Raw genomic sequence first — 18,394 nt, 5'->3', positions numbered from 1 at the left:
AACTCGGACCTTACGTATGTCCGTCACCCCATAGGCATGGCCCCTCACCAGGCCGCAGCCCATCTGGGCCTCCAGCTGGTTGCCAGCCTCAGGCTGTATCGGGAAAAACCAAACAGGGCCAGGTGGTTGGGGGATGGGGTGGGGAGGTGAGGTGAGGGTAGAGAGAGTGGGGAATGTGTGGGTGGGGTGAGAGAGTGGGGCGGTGTGTGGATGGAGGGTGCGGGGGGATTTGAGGTGTGGTGAAAGAGTGGTGGGGTTTGTGAGTGGGGTGAGGTGTGGGGAGTTTGAGGTGGGGTGATGTGTGCGTGGGGGGGTTTGGAGGTGGGATGAGGGAGCGTGGGTGTGTTGGTGGGGTGAGGGGGTTTTGAGGTGGGGAGAGGGAGTGGGGGGGGGATGTGTGGGTGTTTGAGGTGGAGTGAGGGAGTGGAGCGTTGTGCGGGTGGGGTTGGGGTGGGAATGACGTGGAGTGAGGTGTTGTGGGATGAGGTGAGGTAGTGAGGGTGGGGGGGGTGAAGTGGGGAGGGTGGGGAGTGGGGTATGAGGTGAGGTAGGGAGGGTGGGGTGGGAGGGATGAGGTGAGGTGGGGTGGGTGGGGGCGGGGGTATGAGGTGTGGTGGGGAGGGTGGGGTGGGGGGGGATGAGGTGAGGTGAGGTGGGGAGGGTGGGGGCGTGAGGTGAGGTGGGGAGGGGAGGGTGGGGGCGGGGGTATGAGGTGAGGTGGGGAGGGTGGGGGCAGGGTTGAGGTGAGGTGGGGAGGGCAAGGTGGGGGGTGGGGGGATGACGGGCATGTTAAAATGAATGTTAAACTCCTCCCTCTCTCCAATGCTCGCATCCCCCTCGACCCGTCACCCTGGGTCTTGCATTTACGTAGGGCTGTTGCCAAGCGTGTGCAACTCCCTTCCCCCAACACAAAGCAAGATCCCAGGGAGCCACAAGGGGTTATCGTTGCCCTCCCACCCCCAACCCCCAGGTAACATGGCCCACGCCCTCAAAGCACTGGAGAACGTTCAGCCCATCCTAGCCAAGCATTCCATGCTGCAATGAGAGAGAGGGGCCCCCCACGCATCTAATCCTTCAGGGAGCCGCTCCTTGTTCACCCCTTTGCTGCATCCCCTGGACAAGGGTTAGGGGTGGTGTCTGCTGCCCATCCCTAATTGCCCCTCATGGGGGTGGGCAGCCAAGTTAAGACTCTACTCCAACTGCTGTGGGCCTGGAATCACATCCAGCCCCAGACCGGGTGAGGACGGCAGACCTCCCAACCCCCTTGATGGGCAACAATGGACAATGCCTGCAATGTGGTTGCATGGTGGGGGGGAGAAGGTTTGAGCTATAGGGAGAGGCTGGATAGAGAATCGGAGGCTGAGGGGTGACCTTAGTGTGGTTTATAGAACCATGAGGGGGCATGGATAGGGTAAATGGGAGGGGTGGCTCCCCCCAGGGTGGGGGGGGGGGGCATATTTTTAAAGGCGAGAGGAGAAAGATTTGAAAGAAACATGAGGCGTAACAGATCGTGGCTCATGTGTGAAGCGAACATCCAGCTGAAGTGGTGGGTGCAGGCACGGACTGGTTGGGCCGAATGGCCTGCTTCCAAGCTGCAGGACTCTGACTGATAAGGGTCTGCCGGGTTTGGAACCTGACAGCCTCAGGGGATCAGATCGGATTCGGAGCTGGCACCTGGCAGACGCAGGACGGGGCTGGGGCCGTGTTCGTTGTGGCGCCTGACCCGGTGGGGGTCACGTCAGCGGTTACCCGAATAGAGCAGCTGATGAGCGACCTCCTGCAGTGGGCCTTCAGCAAATTCTGGTAAAGATTCTTTCTCTTCTCCAGGGCGTCCCGGTAGTGCCCTTCGTCCAGGGTCACGGGTTCGGAGACACCTCCCGTGAAGTCCACCAGGGCATCTGCGGTATTGCCCCCATCCAGGGCCTCATAGCAGCCGTTCAACCTGGGTATGAGCCAAAGGGGAGGGGGGGAGGGGAAGCAGGGGAGGGGGGGAGGGGAAGCCGGGGAGGGGGAGGGGGGGGGAGAGAAAGCCCGGGGGGGGGGGGGGGGGAGAGCAGGGAGGGGAAGCGGGGGGGGGGGGGAGAGAGGGGAAGCGGGGGGGGGAGAGAGGGGAAGCGGGGGGGGGGAGAGAGGGGAAGCGGGGGGGGGGGAGAGAGGGGAAGCGGGGGGGGGGGAGAGAGGGGAAGCGGGGGGGGAGAGAGGGGAAGCGGGGGGGGGGAGAGAGGGGAAGCGGGGGGGGAGGGAGGGGAAGGGGGGGGAGAGAGGGGAAGCGGGGGGGAGAGAGGGGAAGCGGGGGGGGGAGAGAGGGGAAGCGGGGGGGGGAGAGAGGGGAAGCGGGGGGGGGAGAGAGGGGAAGCGGGGGGGGGGAGAGAGGGGAAGCGGGGGGGAGGGAGGGGAAGCGGGGGGGGGAGAGAGGGGAAGCGGGAGGGGAAGCGGGGGGGGGAGGGAGGGGAAGCGGGGGGGGAGGGAGGGGAAGCGGGGGGGAGGGAGGGGAAGCGGGGGGGGAGAGAGGGGAAGCGGGGGGGAGAGAGGGGAAGCGGGGGGGGAGAGAGGGGAAGCGGGGGGGGGAGGGAGGGGAAGCGGGGGGGGAGAGAGGGGAAGCGGGGGGGAGAGAGGGGAAGCGGGGGGGGAGAGAGGGGAAGCGGGGGGGAGGGAGGGGAAGCGGGGGGGGAGGGAGGAGAAGCGGGGGGGGAGGGAGGGGAAGCGGGGGGGAGGGAGGGGAAGCGGGGGGGGAGGGAGGGGAAGCGGGGGGGGGGAGAGAGGGGAAGCGGGGGGGGAGGGAGGGGAAGCGGGGGGGAGGGAGGGGAAGCGGGGGGGGAGGGAGGAGAAGCGGGGGGGGGGAGAGAGGAGAAGCGGGGGGGGAGAGAGGGGAAGCGGGGGGGGAGGGAGGGGAAGCGGGGGGGGAGAGAGGGGAAGCGGGGGGGGGAGAGAGGGGAAGCGGGGGGGAGGGAGGGGAAGCGGGGGGGGAGGGAGGAGAAGCGGGGGGGGAGAGAGGGGAAGCGGGAGGGGAAGCGGGGGGGGAGGCGAAGAGGGGAAATGGAGGGGTTGGGGAAACCGGTGGGGGGTAACGAGGGGGGTGGGTGGGAGGGAAATCTGATCAACATCGGCACAGGATGATCCCAAAAGCACCTCCACCCGGTTTGTCAGTTTCCGGGAGGCCGCGACACATGTGGGGAGCCGACGGGTTCTGAATCAAGGCCGCCTGGTTCGGAGGTAGGGGCACCGCCACCAGCCGGTACCGCCCCGGGGGCCTTCGTTGCCCTGTCCATGAGGAGGGAGGTGGTGGTCAGCCGCGTTATCCCAACGGGTCGGGGCCCGCTACGCTGTGGTCTCGCCGGGGCAATGCCGAGGGTCAGTCACGGAGGCCGGGCCAGGGTAAGGGACGGCAGGGTTTGCCGCACCCTAAAGGGGGCAACCGGTGGCTCTCGCTCCGCCGCCATTCTCTGTGGCGCGGAACCTTCCGGAAGATAATAAAATGTGAGGCTGGATGAACACAGCAGGCCAAGCAGCATCTCAGGAGCACAAAATACATTGATACCATTAGGCTGCAGGGTTCCCAGGCGGAATATGAGTTGCTGTTCCTGCAACCTTCGGGTGGCATCATTGTGGCAGTGCAGGAGGCCCATGATGGACATGTCATCAAGAGAATGGGAGGGGGAGTGGAAATGGTTTGCGACTGGGAGGTGCAGTTGTTTGTTGCGAACTGAGCGGAGGTGTTCTGCAAAGCGGTCCCCAAGCCTCCGCTTGGTTTCCCCAAGGCTTGGGGACCGCTTTGCAGAACACCTCCGCTCAGTTCGCAACAAACAACTGCACCTCCCAGTCGCAAACCATTTCCACTCCCCCTCCCATTCTCTTGATGACATGTCCATCATGGGCCTCCTGCACTGCCACAATGATGCCACCCGAAGGTTGCAGCAGGAACAGCAACTCATATTCCGCCTGGGAACCCTGCAGCCTAATGGTATCAATGTGGACTTCACCAGTTTCAAAATCTCCCCTTCCCCCACTGCATCCCTAAACCAGCCCAGTTCGTCCCCTCCCCCCACTGCACCACACAACCAGCCCAGCTCTTCCCCCCCACCCACTGCATCCCAAAACCAGTCCAACCTGTTTCTGCCTCCCTAACCGGTTCTTCCTCTCCCCCATCCCTTCCTCCCACCCCAAGCCGCACCCCCATCTACCTACTAACCTCATCCCACCTCCTTGACCTGTCCGTCTTCCCTGGACTGACCTATCCCCTCCCTACCTCCCCACCTACACTCTCTCCACCTATCTTCTTTACTCTCCATCTTCGGTCCGCCTCCCCCTCTCTCCCTATTTATTCCAGTTCCCTCTCCCCATCCCCCTCTCTGATGAAGGGTCTAGGCCTGAAACGTCAGCTTTTGTGCTCCTGAGATGCTGCTTGGCCTGCTGTGTTCATCCAGCCTCACATTTTATTATCTTCGAATCTCCAGCATCTGCAGTTCCCATTATCACTGATACTGTTATAACCTTCCAGAAGAGCCCCCCCTCCCGCGCGCGCCCCAACGGTCAACCCTGATTGGACGGGGGGAATGGGTGGGGAACCTTCCGGAAGAGCCCCCCTTCCTGCGCCCGCCCCAACGGTCAACGGCCTCAGACCCCGCCCCAACGCTCGACCCTGATTGGACGGAGGGAATGGGCGGGGAACCTTCCAGAAGAGCCCCCCCCTCCCGCGCCCGCCCCAACGGTCAAACGGCCTCAGACCCCGCCCCAACGCTCGACCCTGATTGGACGGAGGGAATGGGCGGGGAACCTTCCAGAAGAGCCCCCCCCCCTCCCGCGCCCGCCCCTACGGTCAACGGCCGACCGCAGACCCCGCCCCAACGCTCGATCCTGATTGGACTGGGGGATGGGCGGGGAGGCCGGGACCAATGGCAGGGCGGGGGGGGGGGGGGTTGGGGAGTCCCAGCCAATCAAGGACGGGGAGGGCGGGGACTCACTTGGCGTAGGCCTTCTCGAGCAACGAGCACCAGAATTCGCGGCGGTCGTCCGACTGGCAGAAGAGGAGCTTGCCGCCCGTGGTGGGCAGGCGGTCGTCGATCACCACGTCCAGCCAGGTACCGAACCGGCAGAAGCGGAAGCGGAAGATCCCGGCGTAGCGATCCGGCCGCTTCGGATCCCACTCCTGATCCGCGTGGTCCGGGATGACCTGCGCGGGCAATTCCAGAGGGTCAGCCCCGGCCCTCGGTGCCTAACCCCGTGCGGTCGCTGTCCTTGGGGGGGGGGGGGGGGGGGGGGGGAAGAGTGTATAGGAAGCTTTACTCTATCTAGCCTCGTGCTGTCCCTGTGCTGGGGAGAGTGTAGAGGGAGCTTTACTCTGTATCTAGCCCCGTGCTCTCCCTGTGCTGGGGAGTGTTTGATGGGGGACAGTGTAGAGGGAGCTTTACTCTGTATCTAGCCCCGTGCTCTCCCTGTGCTGGGGAGTGTTTGATGGGGGACAGTGTAGAGGGAGCTTTACTCTGTGTTTAGCCCCTTGCTGTCCCTGTGCTGGGGAGTGTTTGATGGGGGAGAGTGTACAGGGAGCTTTACTCTATATCTAACCCTGTGCTTTCGCTGGGAATGTTTGGGGGAACAGTGTAGAGGGAGCTTTACTCTGTATCTAGCCCCGTGCTCTCCCTGTGCTGGGGAGTGTTTGATGGGGGACAGTGTAGAGGGAGCTTTACTCTGTATCTAGCCCCGTGCTCTCCCTGTGCTGGGGAGTGTTTGGGGGACAGTGTAGAGGGAGCTTTACTCTGTGTTTAGCCCCTTGCTGTCCCTGTGCTGGGGAGTGTTTGATGGGGGAGAGTGTACAGGGAGCTTTACTCTATATCTAACCCTGTGCTTTCCCTGGGAATGTTTGGGGGAACAGTGTAGAGGGAGCTTTACTCTGTACCTACCCCTGTCACTGGGGAGTGTTTGATGGAGGGAGAGTGTAGAGGTAGCTTTACTCTGTGTCTGACCCCGTGCTGTCCCTGGGGAGTGTCTGATCCGGGACAGTGTAGAGGGAGCTTCACTCGCTATCTAACCCCGTGCTGTCCCTGCCCTGGGGAGTGTTTAATGGAGGGAGAGTGTAGAGGGAGCTTTGCTCTGTATCTGACCATGTGCTGTCCCTGTCCGGGAAGTGTTTCATGGGGGACATGTAGAGAGAGCTTTACTCTGTATCTCATCCCATGCTGTCCCTGTGTTGCAAAGTGTTTGATGGGGGAAGGTGTAGAGGGAGCTTTACTCTGTGTCTAACCCCGTGTTGTCCCTGTCCCTGGGGAGTGTTTGGGGTTAGGCTGTCGGAAAGGAAGGTTTCTGTGACCTGCCCTCCCCTAACCCACAGCCATAGCCGTATCTCCCCCCCCACCCCCCCGCTGTCCATCCCAGTGACTCGGAAGTTTCCGAACCTTTTTCCAAAGCGAGGACTCCGTTGCCAGACAGGAGCAGGCAGCCACGAACCAGCAGTTCCCCAGGCTCCCCTGGTGCAGATCCCGCGAGCTGATCCCATCCACGAACAATTGCGGGTCCACACAGAGCTCCTGTGGGAAGTACGGGGTTAGAGGTCAGGGCATTTGGGGAGCCATTAGGCTGGGGCTTCGAGCATTGCTGGAGTAAAGGGGCCTGGTTTTTATTTTTGGAAGCCTTTCTCTCAGGGCCGGTTCCTGTCAGGACACCTTTGCAAGAATACCAAAGCTGCGAAGGGGAACACTAATTTCTGTCGGCCCAGCAAGGGAAGGCAATTGGCAGCCACGTTGCCCGGGGCGAGCGCACCCTACTGGCAAGCCCTTGACAATGGAAACCTCAGGGGCTGCCAATCTGCATTTGCGTAGTGCCCGCTTCACCAAACGAAGCCTAAGCTTTGCGGTCCAACGATCCGTCACTGGTGCAGGACCAAGAGGAGGTGGAGGCGGCTCAGGAAATTCTGCTCCATGGTTTCATCAACCAGGATGGGCGAGTAGGCGAGATATTTGCCGAGAATAATTGCTCTGCCCACTTTCAAGATGCCGCCCATGAGATGTTGACCCTTCGAAGGTGGATCTCAGCTGAGGCTGGGGTACCGTGGGCAGTATGGCACTTCCTCAACAGGTCCCATACCGGGGCAGGTGAAGAAGGGAACTGTTTTCCTTTCACCTCGTGCTACTCAGGACCACGCGCAAGAATGCCAAAGTCCGATCCGCCACGTTGATTAGCGCTACAGGAGGAAAGGGTTGTTCCCATTGGCTGGCAAGTCCTCTTTGATTGGCCGAGGCACCCCAGGGAGAACGCAGCAAGGAACTATGGGCCCAGCGCTCAGATAATTGAAGGGAAGGCTCAGAAACAAGAACACAACCTTTTTATACCTGTCTATGAGTCAATGTTACTTCAAGCAAAGGGCCAACGCTTGAAAGTGGAGTCGCAGGTAGACAGGGCAGTGAGGAAGGTGTTTGGTACGTTCGCCTTTATTGGTCAGTGCATTGTGTAGGAGTTGGGAGGGTCGTGTTGCGGCCGTGCAGGACATTGGTCAGGGCCACCTTAGGAATACTGCGTTCAATCCTGATCTCCCTGCTACAGGAAGGATGTTGTTAAACATGAAAAAGATTTACAAGAACGTTGCTGGCTTTGGAGGATTTGAGCTACAGGGAGAGGCTGGATAGACTGGGGCTATTTTCCCTGGAGTGTCGGGGTGACCTTATAGACGTTTATAAAACCGTGAGGGGCATGGATAGGGTGAATAATCAAGGTCTTTTCTCCAGGGTAGGGGAGTCCCAAACTAGAGGGGCATAGGTTTAAGGGGAGAGGGTTAAGGTTTAAAAGGGACCTGAGGGGCAACTTTTTCACGCAGAGCGTGGTAGGCGTGTGGAATGGGCTGCCAGAGGAAGTGGTGGAGGCTGGTACAGTTACAGCATTTAAAAGGCAACTGGATGGGGACATGGATAGGAAGGCTTTAGAGGGATATGGGCCAAACGCTGGCAGATGGGACTAGATTAATCTAGGATATCTGATCAGTATGGACAAGTTGGGCTGAAGGGTCTGTTTCTGTGCTGTACAGCTCTGTGACTCCATAACTATCAGGAACCCGGATTGAGATGCGGACCCTACCCCCATTGGGACTTGTTCTCCCCACAAGATGTGTGATGTCATCAGACTAACATAGTCTCCAACATGACCCGTTACCTCCTGCGACGGTGCTTGTCCTGAAGAGGTAAAACCTTTGGTGATGCTTAGTGGCATCGCTCCTGGTGCGAGAGCTCAGCGGTGATGCCACACTGTCACCAGGTGGCCGCAGCTTGTAACTGCAGTCAGACACGTTGATGCAGGGACAAACGCCGTCGCCTGCCATTGGCCCTTTCCCAGATAGCATTGCGGGGATGCAAGGAATGCTGCCCAGTCCTCCTCCCCGGAATTGCATCCTGCAGTCAGGATTTGGATCGCCCTGCCTGAGGACCCGAGTTGGAAAGGAAACTGGATCAAGCCACAGGACGTGGGGCAGCAGCGCAGAGGCACAGGGGGGTGCTACTTCTTCACAGGACCAGCAGGCCAAATGGCCCACTTTGGAGATGTGACCATGCAAGGATTCTGCAAACTGACTGAGGAATCCCTCCTTTTGGTGTAAGAAACACAAACCTGGAAGTGGGCAGCAGAGAAATGCAGAAAAGCTGACTTGCCACATATAGCTTACTAAAGATGGCTTTGACCCAGGACCAGTTGGAGGCCATTCAGCCTCTCAACCTGGTGCTAACACTTCAGTTGGGTCGACAAATCTGTATCTCCTGCTTCCCTGTTCTGTTTTAACCAAAAATAATTACACCAATCACGTATCGGCATTTCCGGTGAACCGTCAAACCTTGATGGTATCTCACGAAGCAAGCTGATCAACTGGGATGGGCATCGCTGACTGGTCATTAGCTGTCCCTCACCCCAATTTGATGGAACCCAAACTGAAACAGAGGGCAAAGATGGGGGAGGGGTTGGTCTTTTCCAGGTTACCCACTACCTCTTGGATGGGGGGGGCGGGGGGGGTGGTCTTGCGTAGGCAAGGGTTTATATTCAGCAAGGTCTCCTGGGTTATCAGGCCAGGGGCTTTGATACTGGGAGATCTGGTTAAGGTACCTACTGGTTGGGACCCTGTCAATGGTAGAGAGATAATAAGCGCCTTCAGTGACACCCTCTGATCTTACCTCGCGAGGGTTCCTCCCTCAACACGCCGTCAGGGAGAGTAGCAGGACCCCGTTCAGCATGAATAAACTCCTTGTTGTAGCTCTCTGCCCTGAGCACTGTCCCTATCCATCTTCTCACCGGCTCTCTCTCTGAAGAGAGGGGCATGGAAAGAGAGAGGGAGGGAGAGTGAGACAGCAACAGCAAGTGAGAGGGAGAGAGTGGGAGAGCGAGAGACTCGAGGGTGAACGAGAGAGTGACATCAAGCGAGAGACTGAGGGGGGAAGAGACAGAGTGATAGCAAGCTGGGGGAAGAGAGCGAGAGAGAGAGTGACAGCAAGTGTGAGCATGAGAGAGGGTGAGGGAAAAAGAGAGCGAGAGAGACAGCATGAGAGGGTGGGGGGTAGAGAGAGGGCAGAGAGATAGAGAACTGTCTTGTAGCGGAGACAAGAGGCAGAATTCAGAACGGTGGGGGAAGCAGAGTGGAGTTGAGGATTAATAGATCAGCAATAAGGAGGAGGCCAATGGGCCCTTCGAGCCTGCTAACCCATTCCACTGGATTGTGGCAACTTTTTCATACAGAGGGTGGTGCGTGTATGGAACAGGCTGCCAGAGGAAGTGGTGGAGGTTGGTACAATTACAACATTTAAAACGCATCTGGATGGGTACATGAATAGGAAGAGATTAGAGGGGCATGGGCCAAATGCTGGCAAATGGGACTCGGTTTATTTAGGATATCTGGTCAGCATGGATAAGTTGGGCCGAAGGGCCTGTTGCCATGCCGAACAACTGTATAATTGATCCAACATACCTCACATCCATGTCCCCTGCAATTCCTTGATTCCCCAACTGATGGAGAATCTGTTTCAGCCTTCAGTACCCACAAGGACTCTGGCCCCCTCAACTCTCTGTGGTAGGGAGTTCCAAAGACTCTGAGGGAAGAAATTAATCCTCATCTCAGTCTGAAACTGGCGCCCCTTTATTCTGAGACTGTGCCCTCCTGGACTCACCCATGAGTGGGGGGAAACATCCTCCCAGCATTGTTCCCATCAGGACCCTTAATCTGTTTGAGCTTGCCCCTCATTATTCTAAACCCCAGGGAGCAAAGACCCAACTTTGGTCAGAAGGCATTCCCTTAAAAAAAAACAGAAAATGTTTCAACAATCCCACACTCCTCACGTCCATTTCCCTGCTTCTTGGAAGATGAGATATTCTGTTGGGGAAGAGAGAGTGGGAGCGGAGAGTGAAGGATAGGGAGGTGAATGGATGGGCAGGCTATAGAAAGAAGGGGGAGTCGTTGCTGAATGGCCTCTCGTTTTCCAAAAGTTGAGGGGGACGACAAAGAAGAACGAAAAGTTCTCTGGACTTACGCCGGGCCGTTTCCACTCGATAATCCCAGGCGGCGATCGGGTGTAATACACAGAATCATCAGTGACAGGAAAGTGAGGGTCTTCAAACAGACTCTTCTGCCGCTGACATGAACGACGCAGGGTCTGGTAATCCTGCCCCTTGTAGCACAGCACTCGCTGGGGCATGGCGCATTCAAAAAATACCGAGGGGGGTGGGGGGTGCGTCGGGATTTCCAGGAGGCGAGGCTGAGAGGGAAAAGAGCCATTCATTAGCCACACTGCCCGGGATTTCTAATGATGGTGAGATCTACTCTGAGCCACACACGCCCGGGGCAGATCCCCCAGGATCCAGTCACCCTCAGCCAATTATGATGGGAGGAGATTTTATTAGGAACAGGTCAGTATTTACAGCGGGGGAAGGGGGAGTGTGTCGGTATTTACAAGGGGAGGTCCCTGAGGGAGGGGGGAGTGTGTCAGCATTTACAGGGGGTCCCCAGGGGAGGGGGGGAGGCGAGTGTGTCAGTATTTACAGCGGGTCCCTGAGGGAGGGTGGGCGTGTGTCAGTATTTACAGGGAGTCCCTGGGGGGGGGGGAGCGTGTCAGTATTTACAGGGGGGGGTCCCTGAGGTGGGGGGGGAGCGTGTCAGTATTTACAGGGGGGGGGTCCCTGAGGTGGGGGGGGAGCGTGTCAGTATTTACAGGGGGTCCCTGAGGTGGGGGGGAGCATGTCAGTATTTACAGGGGGGGGGTCCCTGAGGTAAGGGGTGGGAGCGTGTCAGTATTTACAGGGGATCCCCGAGGGAGGGGAGAACGTGTCAATATTTACAGGGGGGTCCCCGAGGGAGGGGGGAGCGTGTCAGTAATTACAGGGGGAGGTCTCCGAGGGAGGGGGGAGCGTGTCAGTATTTACAGGGGGTCCCTGAGGTAAGGGAGGGAGCGTGTCAGTATTTACAGGGGTGTCCCCGAGTGAGGGGGGAGCGTGACAGTATTTACAGGGGGAGGTCCCTGAGGGAGGGGGGAGCGTGTCAGTATTTACAGGGGGGTTCCCCGAGGTAGGGGGGAATGTGTCAGTATTTACAGGGGGTCCCTGAGGTTGGGGGGGGGTGTGTGTGTCAGTATTTACAGGGGGTCCCCGAGGTAGGGGGGAATGTGTCAGTATTTACAGGAGGGTGCCCGAAGGAGGTGGGGGGGGGGGTTGTATGTCAGTATTTTCAAGGGGGTGCCTGAGGATGGGGGCTGTATGTGTCCATATATACAGCGGTGCCCATGAGTGAGCGCACGTGTGTGAGACAGCATGTGAATTAGCGAGAGAGAGTGTTACTGTGAGTACGCACTGTGTGTACACTTGTTATTTTTCCCCATTGCCCCTGCATGCAGCAGAAGGACACAGCCTCACCCTGGAGCCAGGGAGGGTGTACGACACATTCCAAGAACTACAGAGCACCGTGTTTTTACAGTGGAGCCGGTCTGAGCACGGCTCTCAGTGGGAAGGGTGCCTAGGTAATTGCACCTCTCTGCACCCACTCACACAACCGGTTTCCTTTAATGTCACTCTCTCCAAAATAAAGGTCCATTAAACACCAACAACATTACTCAGTGACCAAATGTGCCCCCTCAATATCTCCCCCACCCCCCCAAACTTTGTGTCATCCCCTTCTGGAGAAATCCTCTACCTTAAACCAACCCACCCACAATATTTCTCCCAATCCTCCGAACCCATCCCCTTCTCAAGTCCTACAATACTCTCTTCTGAAAGTCCTTCACATTCACTCAGCCCCACCACAATCTTATTGCCCCCTCTCCCAACGACATAGCAGGCACCTCCTGCCCAACTGACCCCCTCCTCCCCCAAAAAATAAAGGTTGGGTAGACAGCTCTTGGTTGGGCCCCTCAGGGAAATCCCTTCCACCATCTTCACCCCTCGAATTTGGAAACACGCTGTGGAGAAAGGAAATCGGGGGTCTCCCCGCTGGCATCCTGGAGCAGCTCAAATATTGCTATAAACAGGGCAAATTACTGGAAGGTATTCCTCCCGGTTGTAGCCCCTGCAACTGGCTGGGCTCCTGTACAGGCCAGTGGCCCCCCTGTGATTTTGTAAACCTTTATCAGGGCATCTCTCAGCCTCCAGAAGGGGCCAACATCCTGTCTATCCTCAACATGACCCTCCCAACTCCTATAGCTCAAAGGCCTGACCAATAAAGGCAAGTGTGCTAAATGCCTTCTTCATCGCCGTGTCTACATGTGACTCCACTTTCAAGGAACAATGAACCTGCACCCCAGGGTTTCTCTGTTCAGCAACACTCCCCAGGACCTCACCATGAAGTATTTAAGTCCATCCCCTAACCTGCCTTTCCAAAATGCCGTGCTTCACATTTATCTAAATTAAACTCCATCTGCCACTCTTCGGCCAATCTGATCAAGGACCTGCTGTCGTCTGAGTTAACTTCTTTGCTCTACACCTCCAATCTTAGTGTTATCAGCAGACTTACTAACCATCCCTCCTATATTCACATCCAAATTATTTATGTACATGACGAACAATAGAACCTTTACAAGACCTTTGGGTCTTATCGATTCTGTGGGATCTCTCTGTGCAGAAATGCAAGAGCGGGTGAACATAGTGGGCTTGGTGGGGAAACGCCTTTGCACCCCTGGACCTTCCGAGTCAAATAACCAACGGGACTTCCTCCATCTACAATCCGACCCCACCACCCAAGCCATTTTTCCATCCCCACCCTTGTCTGGCCTTCCGGAGAGACCACTCTCTCGGTGACTCCCTTGTTCGCTCCACACTGCCCTCCAACCCTACCACACCCGGCACCTTCCCCTGCAACCGCAGGAAATGCTACACTTGCCCCCACACCTCCTCCCTCACCCCTATCCCAGGCCCCAAGATGACTTTGCACATTAATCAGAGGTTCACCTGCCCATCTGCCAATGTGGTATACTGTATCCATTGTACCCGGTGTGGCTTCCTCTACATTGGGAAAACCAAGCGGAGGCTTGGGGACCGCTTTGCAGAACACCTCTGCTCGGTTCGCAATAAACAACTGCACCTCCCAGTCGTGAACCATTTTAACTCCCCCTCCCATTCTTCAGAGGACATGTCTATCATGGGCCTCCTGCAGTGCCACAATGATGCCACCTGAAGGTTGCAGGAACAGCAGCTCATATTCCGCTTGGGAACCCTGCAGCCCAATGGTATCAATGTGGATTTCACAAGCTTCAAAATCTCCCCTTCCCCCACCACATCCCAAAACCAGCCCAGTTCGTCCCCTCCCCCCATTGCATCACACAACCAGCCCAGCTCGACCCCTCCCCCCATTGCATCCCAAAACCAGCCCAGTTCGTCCCCTCCCCCCACTGCATCCCAAAACCAGCCTAGCCTGTCTCCGCTTTCCTAACCCACCCATCCCTTCCTCCCAACTCAAGCCACACCTCCATTTCCTACCTACTACCTCATCCCCTCCCTCCTTGATCTGCCCGCCTTCCCTGGACTGACCTATCCCCTCCCTACCTCCTCACCTATACTCTCCTTTCTACCTATTTATTCCAGAACCCTCACCCCATACCCCTCTCTGATGAAGGGTCTCGGCCCGAAACGTCAGCTTTTGTGCTCCTGAGATGCTGCTTGGCCTGCTGTGTTCATCCAGCTCCACATTTTGCTATCTTGGATTCTCCAGCATCTGCAGTTCCCATTATCACCAATGGGACATACTACTTTCCCCAACTACCACACTGACAGGTTTTCAAATGACAATAAAGACCTGAATCTTGCTGGCGCCAGTGGCCACTTTTGGCCAGCTCCAACCCCTCAAACCAGAACCATTAATGGCAATGTATTACCAGTCCAGCTGTAAAGCGGGAAAAGACAGGGCCCAGCAAGATATCACTAGCACAACGGCCTCTTTCTATGATGATGCTCAGAGGTGTCAGGGAGGGAGTGGCAGTGGTAGACATTGATGAGGACCCATGGGAGAGCTCTGAAACAACAGCACGGTGGTGGGGGGGCAGTCTCTTACATACGGACATGGGATGCAATGCCAGGTTTGTGAGCACTGCTGTCCGGCCTGGGGTCTGAACCCACAACACTTTGATGCAAACATGTGACCTATGAAGACACATCTATGGGCAGGAGGGAGAGGCAAAGGAAATGGAGCTCACGTCAAGATGAGATCAGCCATGACTGTATTAAATGGTGTAGTATGTGTGAGGGGCTGAAGGCCTCATCAGATCTTGGTTCCCACATCCAACATGTGGAAAGGCCTCTGTGGCCAAATTTCTTCATGCTTTGAACACTGATTGGGATAGATGCAAAGACTGAGGAGAGACAGAAGACCATCGCCCACTATTTTGGGATCTTTCTCTACATAGCAGCTGGGTGGGTGAACATTGGTGAAGGGGCTGGCGGCGGGTGGGGTAACTAATAAAAGGTTAAGAGTGTGGACAAAATGTTGGCAGATGAAAACATGTGGCTCAGTGGGTTAGCACTGCCAACACCAGGGACCTGGGCTAGCTCCCACCCTCGGATAACTGTCTGTGTGGAGTTTGCACGTTCTCCGTGTCTACGTGGGGTTCTTCCAGGTGCTCTGGTTTTCTCCCACAGCCCAAAGATGTGCGGGTTAGGGTGGATTGGCCGTGCTAAATTGTCCCATAGTGCCCAGGGATGTGCGGGTTAGGGTGGATTGGCCGTGCTAAATTGTCCCATAGTGCCCAGGGATGTGTGGGTTAGGGTGGGTTGGCCATGCTAAATTGTCCCGTAGTGCCCAGGGATGTGCGGGTTAGGGTGGATTGGCCGTGCTAAATTGTCCCGTAGTGCCCAGGGATGTGCGGGTTAGGGTGGGTTGGCCGTGCTAAATTGTCCCGTAGTGTCCAGGGATGTGTGGGTTAGGGTGGATTGGCCGTGCTAAATTGTCCCGTAGTGCCCAGGGATGTGTGGGTCAGGGTGGGTTGGCCGTGCTAAATTGTCCCATAGTGCCCAGGGATGTGCGGGTTAGGGTGGGTTGGCTGTGCTAAATTGTCCCATAGTGCCCAGGGATGTGCGGGTTAGGGTGGATTGGCCGTGCTAAATTGTCCCGTAGTGCCCAGGGATGTGTGGGTCAGGGTGGGTTGGCCGTGCTAAATTGTCCCATAGTGCCCAGGGATGTGCGGGTTAGGGTGGGTTGGCTGTGCTAAATTGTCCCATAGTGCCCAGGGATGTGTGGGTTAGGGTGGGTTGGCCATGCTAAATTGTCCCGTAGTGCCCAGGGATGTGCGGGTTAGGGTGGATTGGCCGTGCTAAATTGTCCCGTAGTGCCCAGGGATGTGCAGGTTAGGGTGGGTTGGCCGTGCTAAATTGTCCCGTAGTGTCCAGGGATGTGTGGGTTAGGGTGGATTGGCCGTGCTAAATTGTCCCGTAGTGCCCAGGGATGTGTGGGTCAGGGTGGGTTGGCGTGCTAAATTGTCCCGTAGTGCCCAGGGATGTGCGGGTTAGGGTGGGTTGGCCGTGCTAAATTGTCCCGTAGTGCCCAGGGATGTGCGGGTTAGGGTGGATTGGCCGTGCTAAATTGTCCCATAGTGCCCAGGGATGTACGGGTTAGGGTGGGTTGGCCGTGCTAAATTGTCCCATAGTGCCCAGGGATGTGCAGGCTGGGTGGGTTAGCCATGGGAAATGCAGAATTACAGGGATAGGGTAAAGTGGTAGAATGTACAGAGGGGTCAGCATGGGCTGAATGCCCTGCTTCCACACTGTCAGGATTCTCAGAGGGGGATAGATAAAGTGAATACTAAACGTCTTTACTCCATGGTAGGGGTGTCCAAAACTAGAGGCCATAGGTTTAAGGTGAGAGGGGAAAAATTTTAAATGGACCTGAGGGGCAACTTTTTCGCACAAAGGGTGGTGCGTGTATGGAATGAGCTGCCAGAGGAAGTGATGGCAGCTGGTACAATTACAACATTTAAAAGTCATCTGGATGGGGACATGGCCAGGAAGGATTTACCAGAATATGGGTCAAATGCTGGCAAATGGAACTAGATTAGGTTGGTTGGCATCGATGTGTTGGGCCAAAGGGTCTGTTTCTGCACTGTGTGACCCAAGATCTAGGTGGAGGGGTGGGGTTGATGACATGAAGCACTGAGAGAGTTATTCACATTTGGAATGATCTTATTCAACACCCCAATCCTGCCCAGGGAGGGGCAGGATGCTGATTATTTTGATCGACACAGGGGTGGGGGTCTGGGCTGACTGGAGGAGGAGAAGGGGTGCAGGGCAGGAGAGTGTGATTAAGGCCACCAGCCAGTGATTTTAGGGATGCAGCTCTCCAATGGGCTGAATGGTCTGATCTTGAAGCAGGTCTATTCCCTTTCTCCCAATGCTTTCTGAATTCGGAGAGATGACATTCCCCACCTACCCAAGAGGGGACAAACAGTTATCCTGCTTTAACTACAGTCCAGCAGCACCAGTTAATGAGAGCACGGGATGTCTCAGGGCACCTTTGGGAACCCTTTCTCCTCCCGTTCACAACTGATCTCCTGCTAACTTTATTTCCGCCCCCCGCCCAGACACTCCCTCTCAAACACTAGCCCACCCCTCCTCCATTTGGAAGCCTTATCAACTGTATCCACTACACCAACAAAATGGAACAAAACAACAGAAGCTTTACAGAGATAGTGGGGACTGCAGAGGCTGGAGAATCTGAGATAACAAGGTGTAGAGCTGGATGAACACAGCTCCGATGCTGCTTGGCCTGCTGTGTTCATCCAGCTCTGCACCTTGTTATAACAGAAGTGTTAATCATTATATACAGCAGGCTGGAATTTGAGCTGTCCCGCAAGTTTACAGAATAAAGTGACCTCCCTCACTCACCCTTTTGGGGACTGTGGCTTGTTTCAGGGGAGGTGAAGTTGCATTATTGTACACTTGCACTGACCTGCTGAAAGATCACAGGGATGTGTTGGGAACTTCTCCCCTCCTCTATATCCAGGCAGCACTGACGGTCTCTCTCGATCGATCCTTTGCCTTTCTCTGTGCTACTTTCAACAAGTGCCTTGCTGCGTACTCAGAGCCAACCCCAACTCCTGAGCCAATCAGCCACAACTTCCTGCATTTATTATGAACCGATAAAAACTGAATCGAGTTGAAACAGGCAAAACTGTTAACCCTTAGAGCCACCTTCACTAAGATAACAGGTGTGGAGCTGGATGAACACAGCAGGCCAAGCAGCATCAGAGGAGCAGGAAGGCTGATGTTTCAGGTCCAGACCCTTCTTCAGAAATGGGTGAGGGGAAGGGGGTTCTGAAATAAATAGGGAGAGAGGGGGAGGTGGATAGAGGAGAAAACAAGGTGTAGAGCTGGAGGAACGCAGCAGGCCAAATAGCATCAGAGGAGCAGGAAGGATGATGTTTCAGGCCTAGACCCGAAATGTCAGCTGTCTTGCCCCTTTGATGCTGCTTGGCCTGCTGTGTTCTTCCAGCTCTACACCTTGTTATCTCAAGATTCTCCAGCATCTGCAGTTCCTACTCTCTCTGAAGCTACTTTCACTGGTCGCGTTGACTGGCTCCTGATGAATTCCAATGGTAGCTCAGTGGTTTGCACTGCTGCCTCACAGCACTGGGGGATGATCCCACCCCCGGCATGGAGTCTGCATCTTATATGCGTGGGCTTCCCCCACCAATAGCCCAAAGATGTGCAGGTGACAGGGCAGGTTAGCCAAGAGAAACATAGGGTCACCGAGATTGGGTTGGGATGCTCTTCGGAGGGCCAGTCTGGTCTCGCTGGGCTGTCTGTGCTGTCTGATTCCGCGAAGCGTAGACTGGGTGGCTGACCACTTTGGGGTCAACACCCACCATGTGGCTCACTAATGCCCCTGTTAGGGAAGGAAACTGCCATCCTCACCTGCTCTGAGCCTACATGTAACTCAGACCCACAGCTAACTTGGCTGACTCTTGGG

The 18,394-nt window shown here is 56.5% G+C and overlaps 1 protein-coding gene across 1 annotated transcript in view; it reads right to left on the bottom strand.

Moving 5' to 3' along the window:
* The window catches only part of LOC125448759 (calpain-5-like), a 23,700-nt gene extending 6,192 nt beyond the window's left edge, over nt 1-17,508 (bottom strand). The window contains exons 1-6 of the mRNA XM_059642574.1: nt 17,375-17,508; nt 10,488-10,712; nt 6,390-6,521; nt 4,962-5,170; nt 1,750-1,942; nt 4-93 (exon numbers count right to left, since the gene is read on the bottom strand). Coding sequence (XP_059498557.1) covers nt 4-93; nt 1,750-1,942; nt 4,962-5,170; nt 6,390-6,521; nt 10,488-10,652 — 789 coding nt within the window. The 5' untranslated portion in view covers nt 10,653-10,712; nt 17,375-17,508. The remainder of the gene's footprint in view (nt 1-3; nt 94-1,749; nt 1,943-4,961; nt 5,171-6,389; nt 6,522-10,487; nt 10,713-17,374) is intronic.
* Nucleotides 17,509-18,394: the final 886 nt, after the last annotated feature.

The sequence above is a fragment of the Stegostoma tigrinum genome, chromosome 45 (assembly GCF_030684315.1).
Source record: "Stegostoma tigrinum isolate sSteTig4 chromosome 45, sSteTig4.hap1, whole genome shotgun sequence".
NCBI lineage: Eukaryota > Metazoa > Chordata > Chondrichthyes > Orectolobiformes > Stegostomatidae > Stegostoma > Stegostoma tigrinum.
The sequence above is the reverse complement of the archived record's forward strand: the minus strand, read 5'-3'. Positions and strand labels throughout refer to the sequence as shown.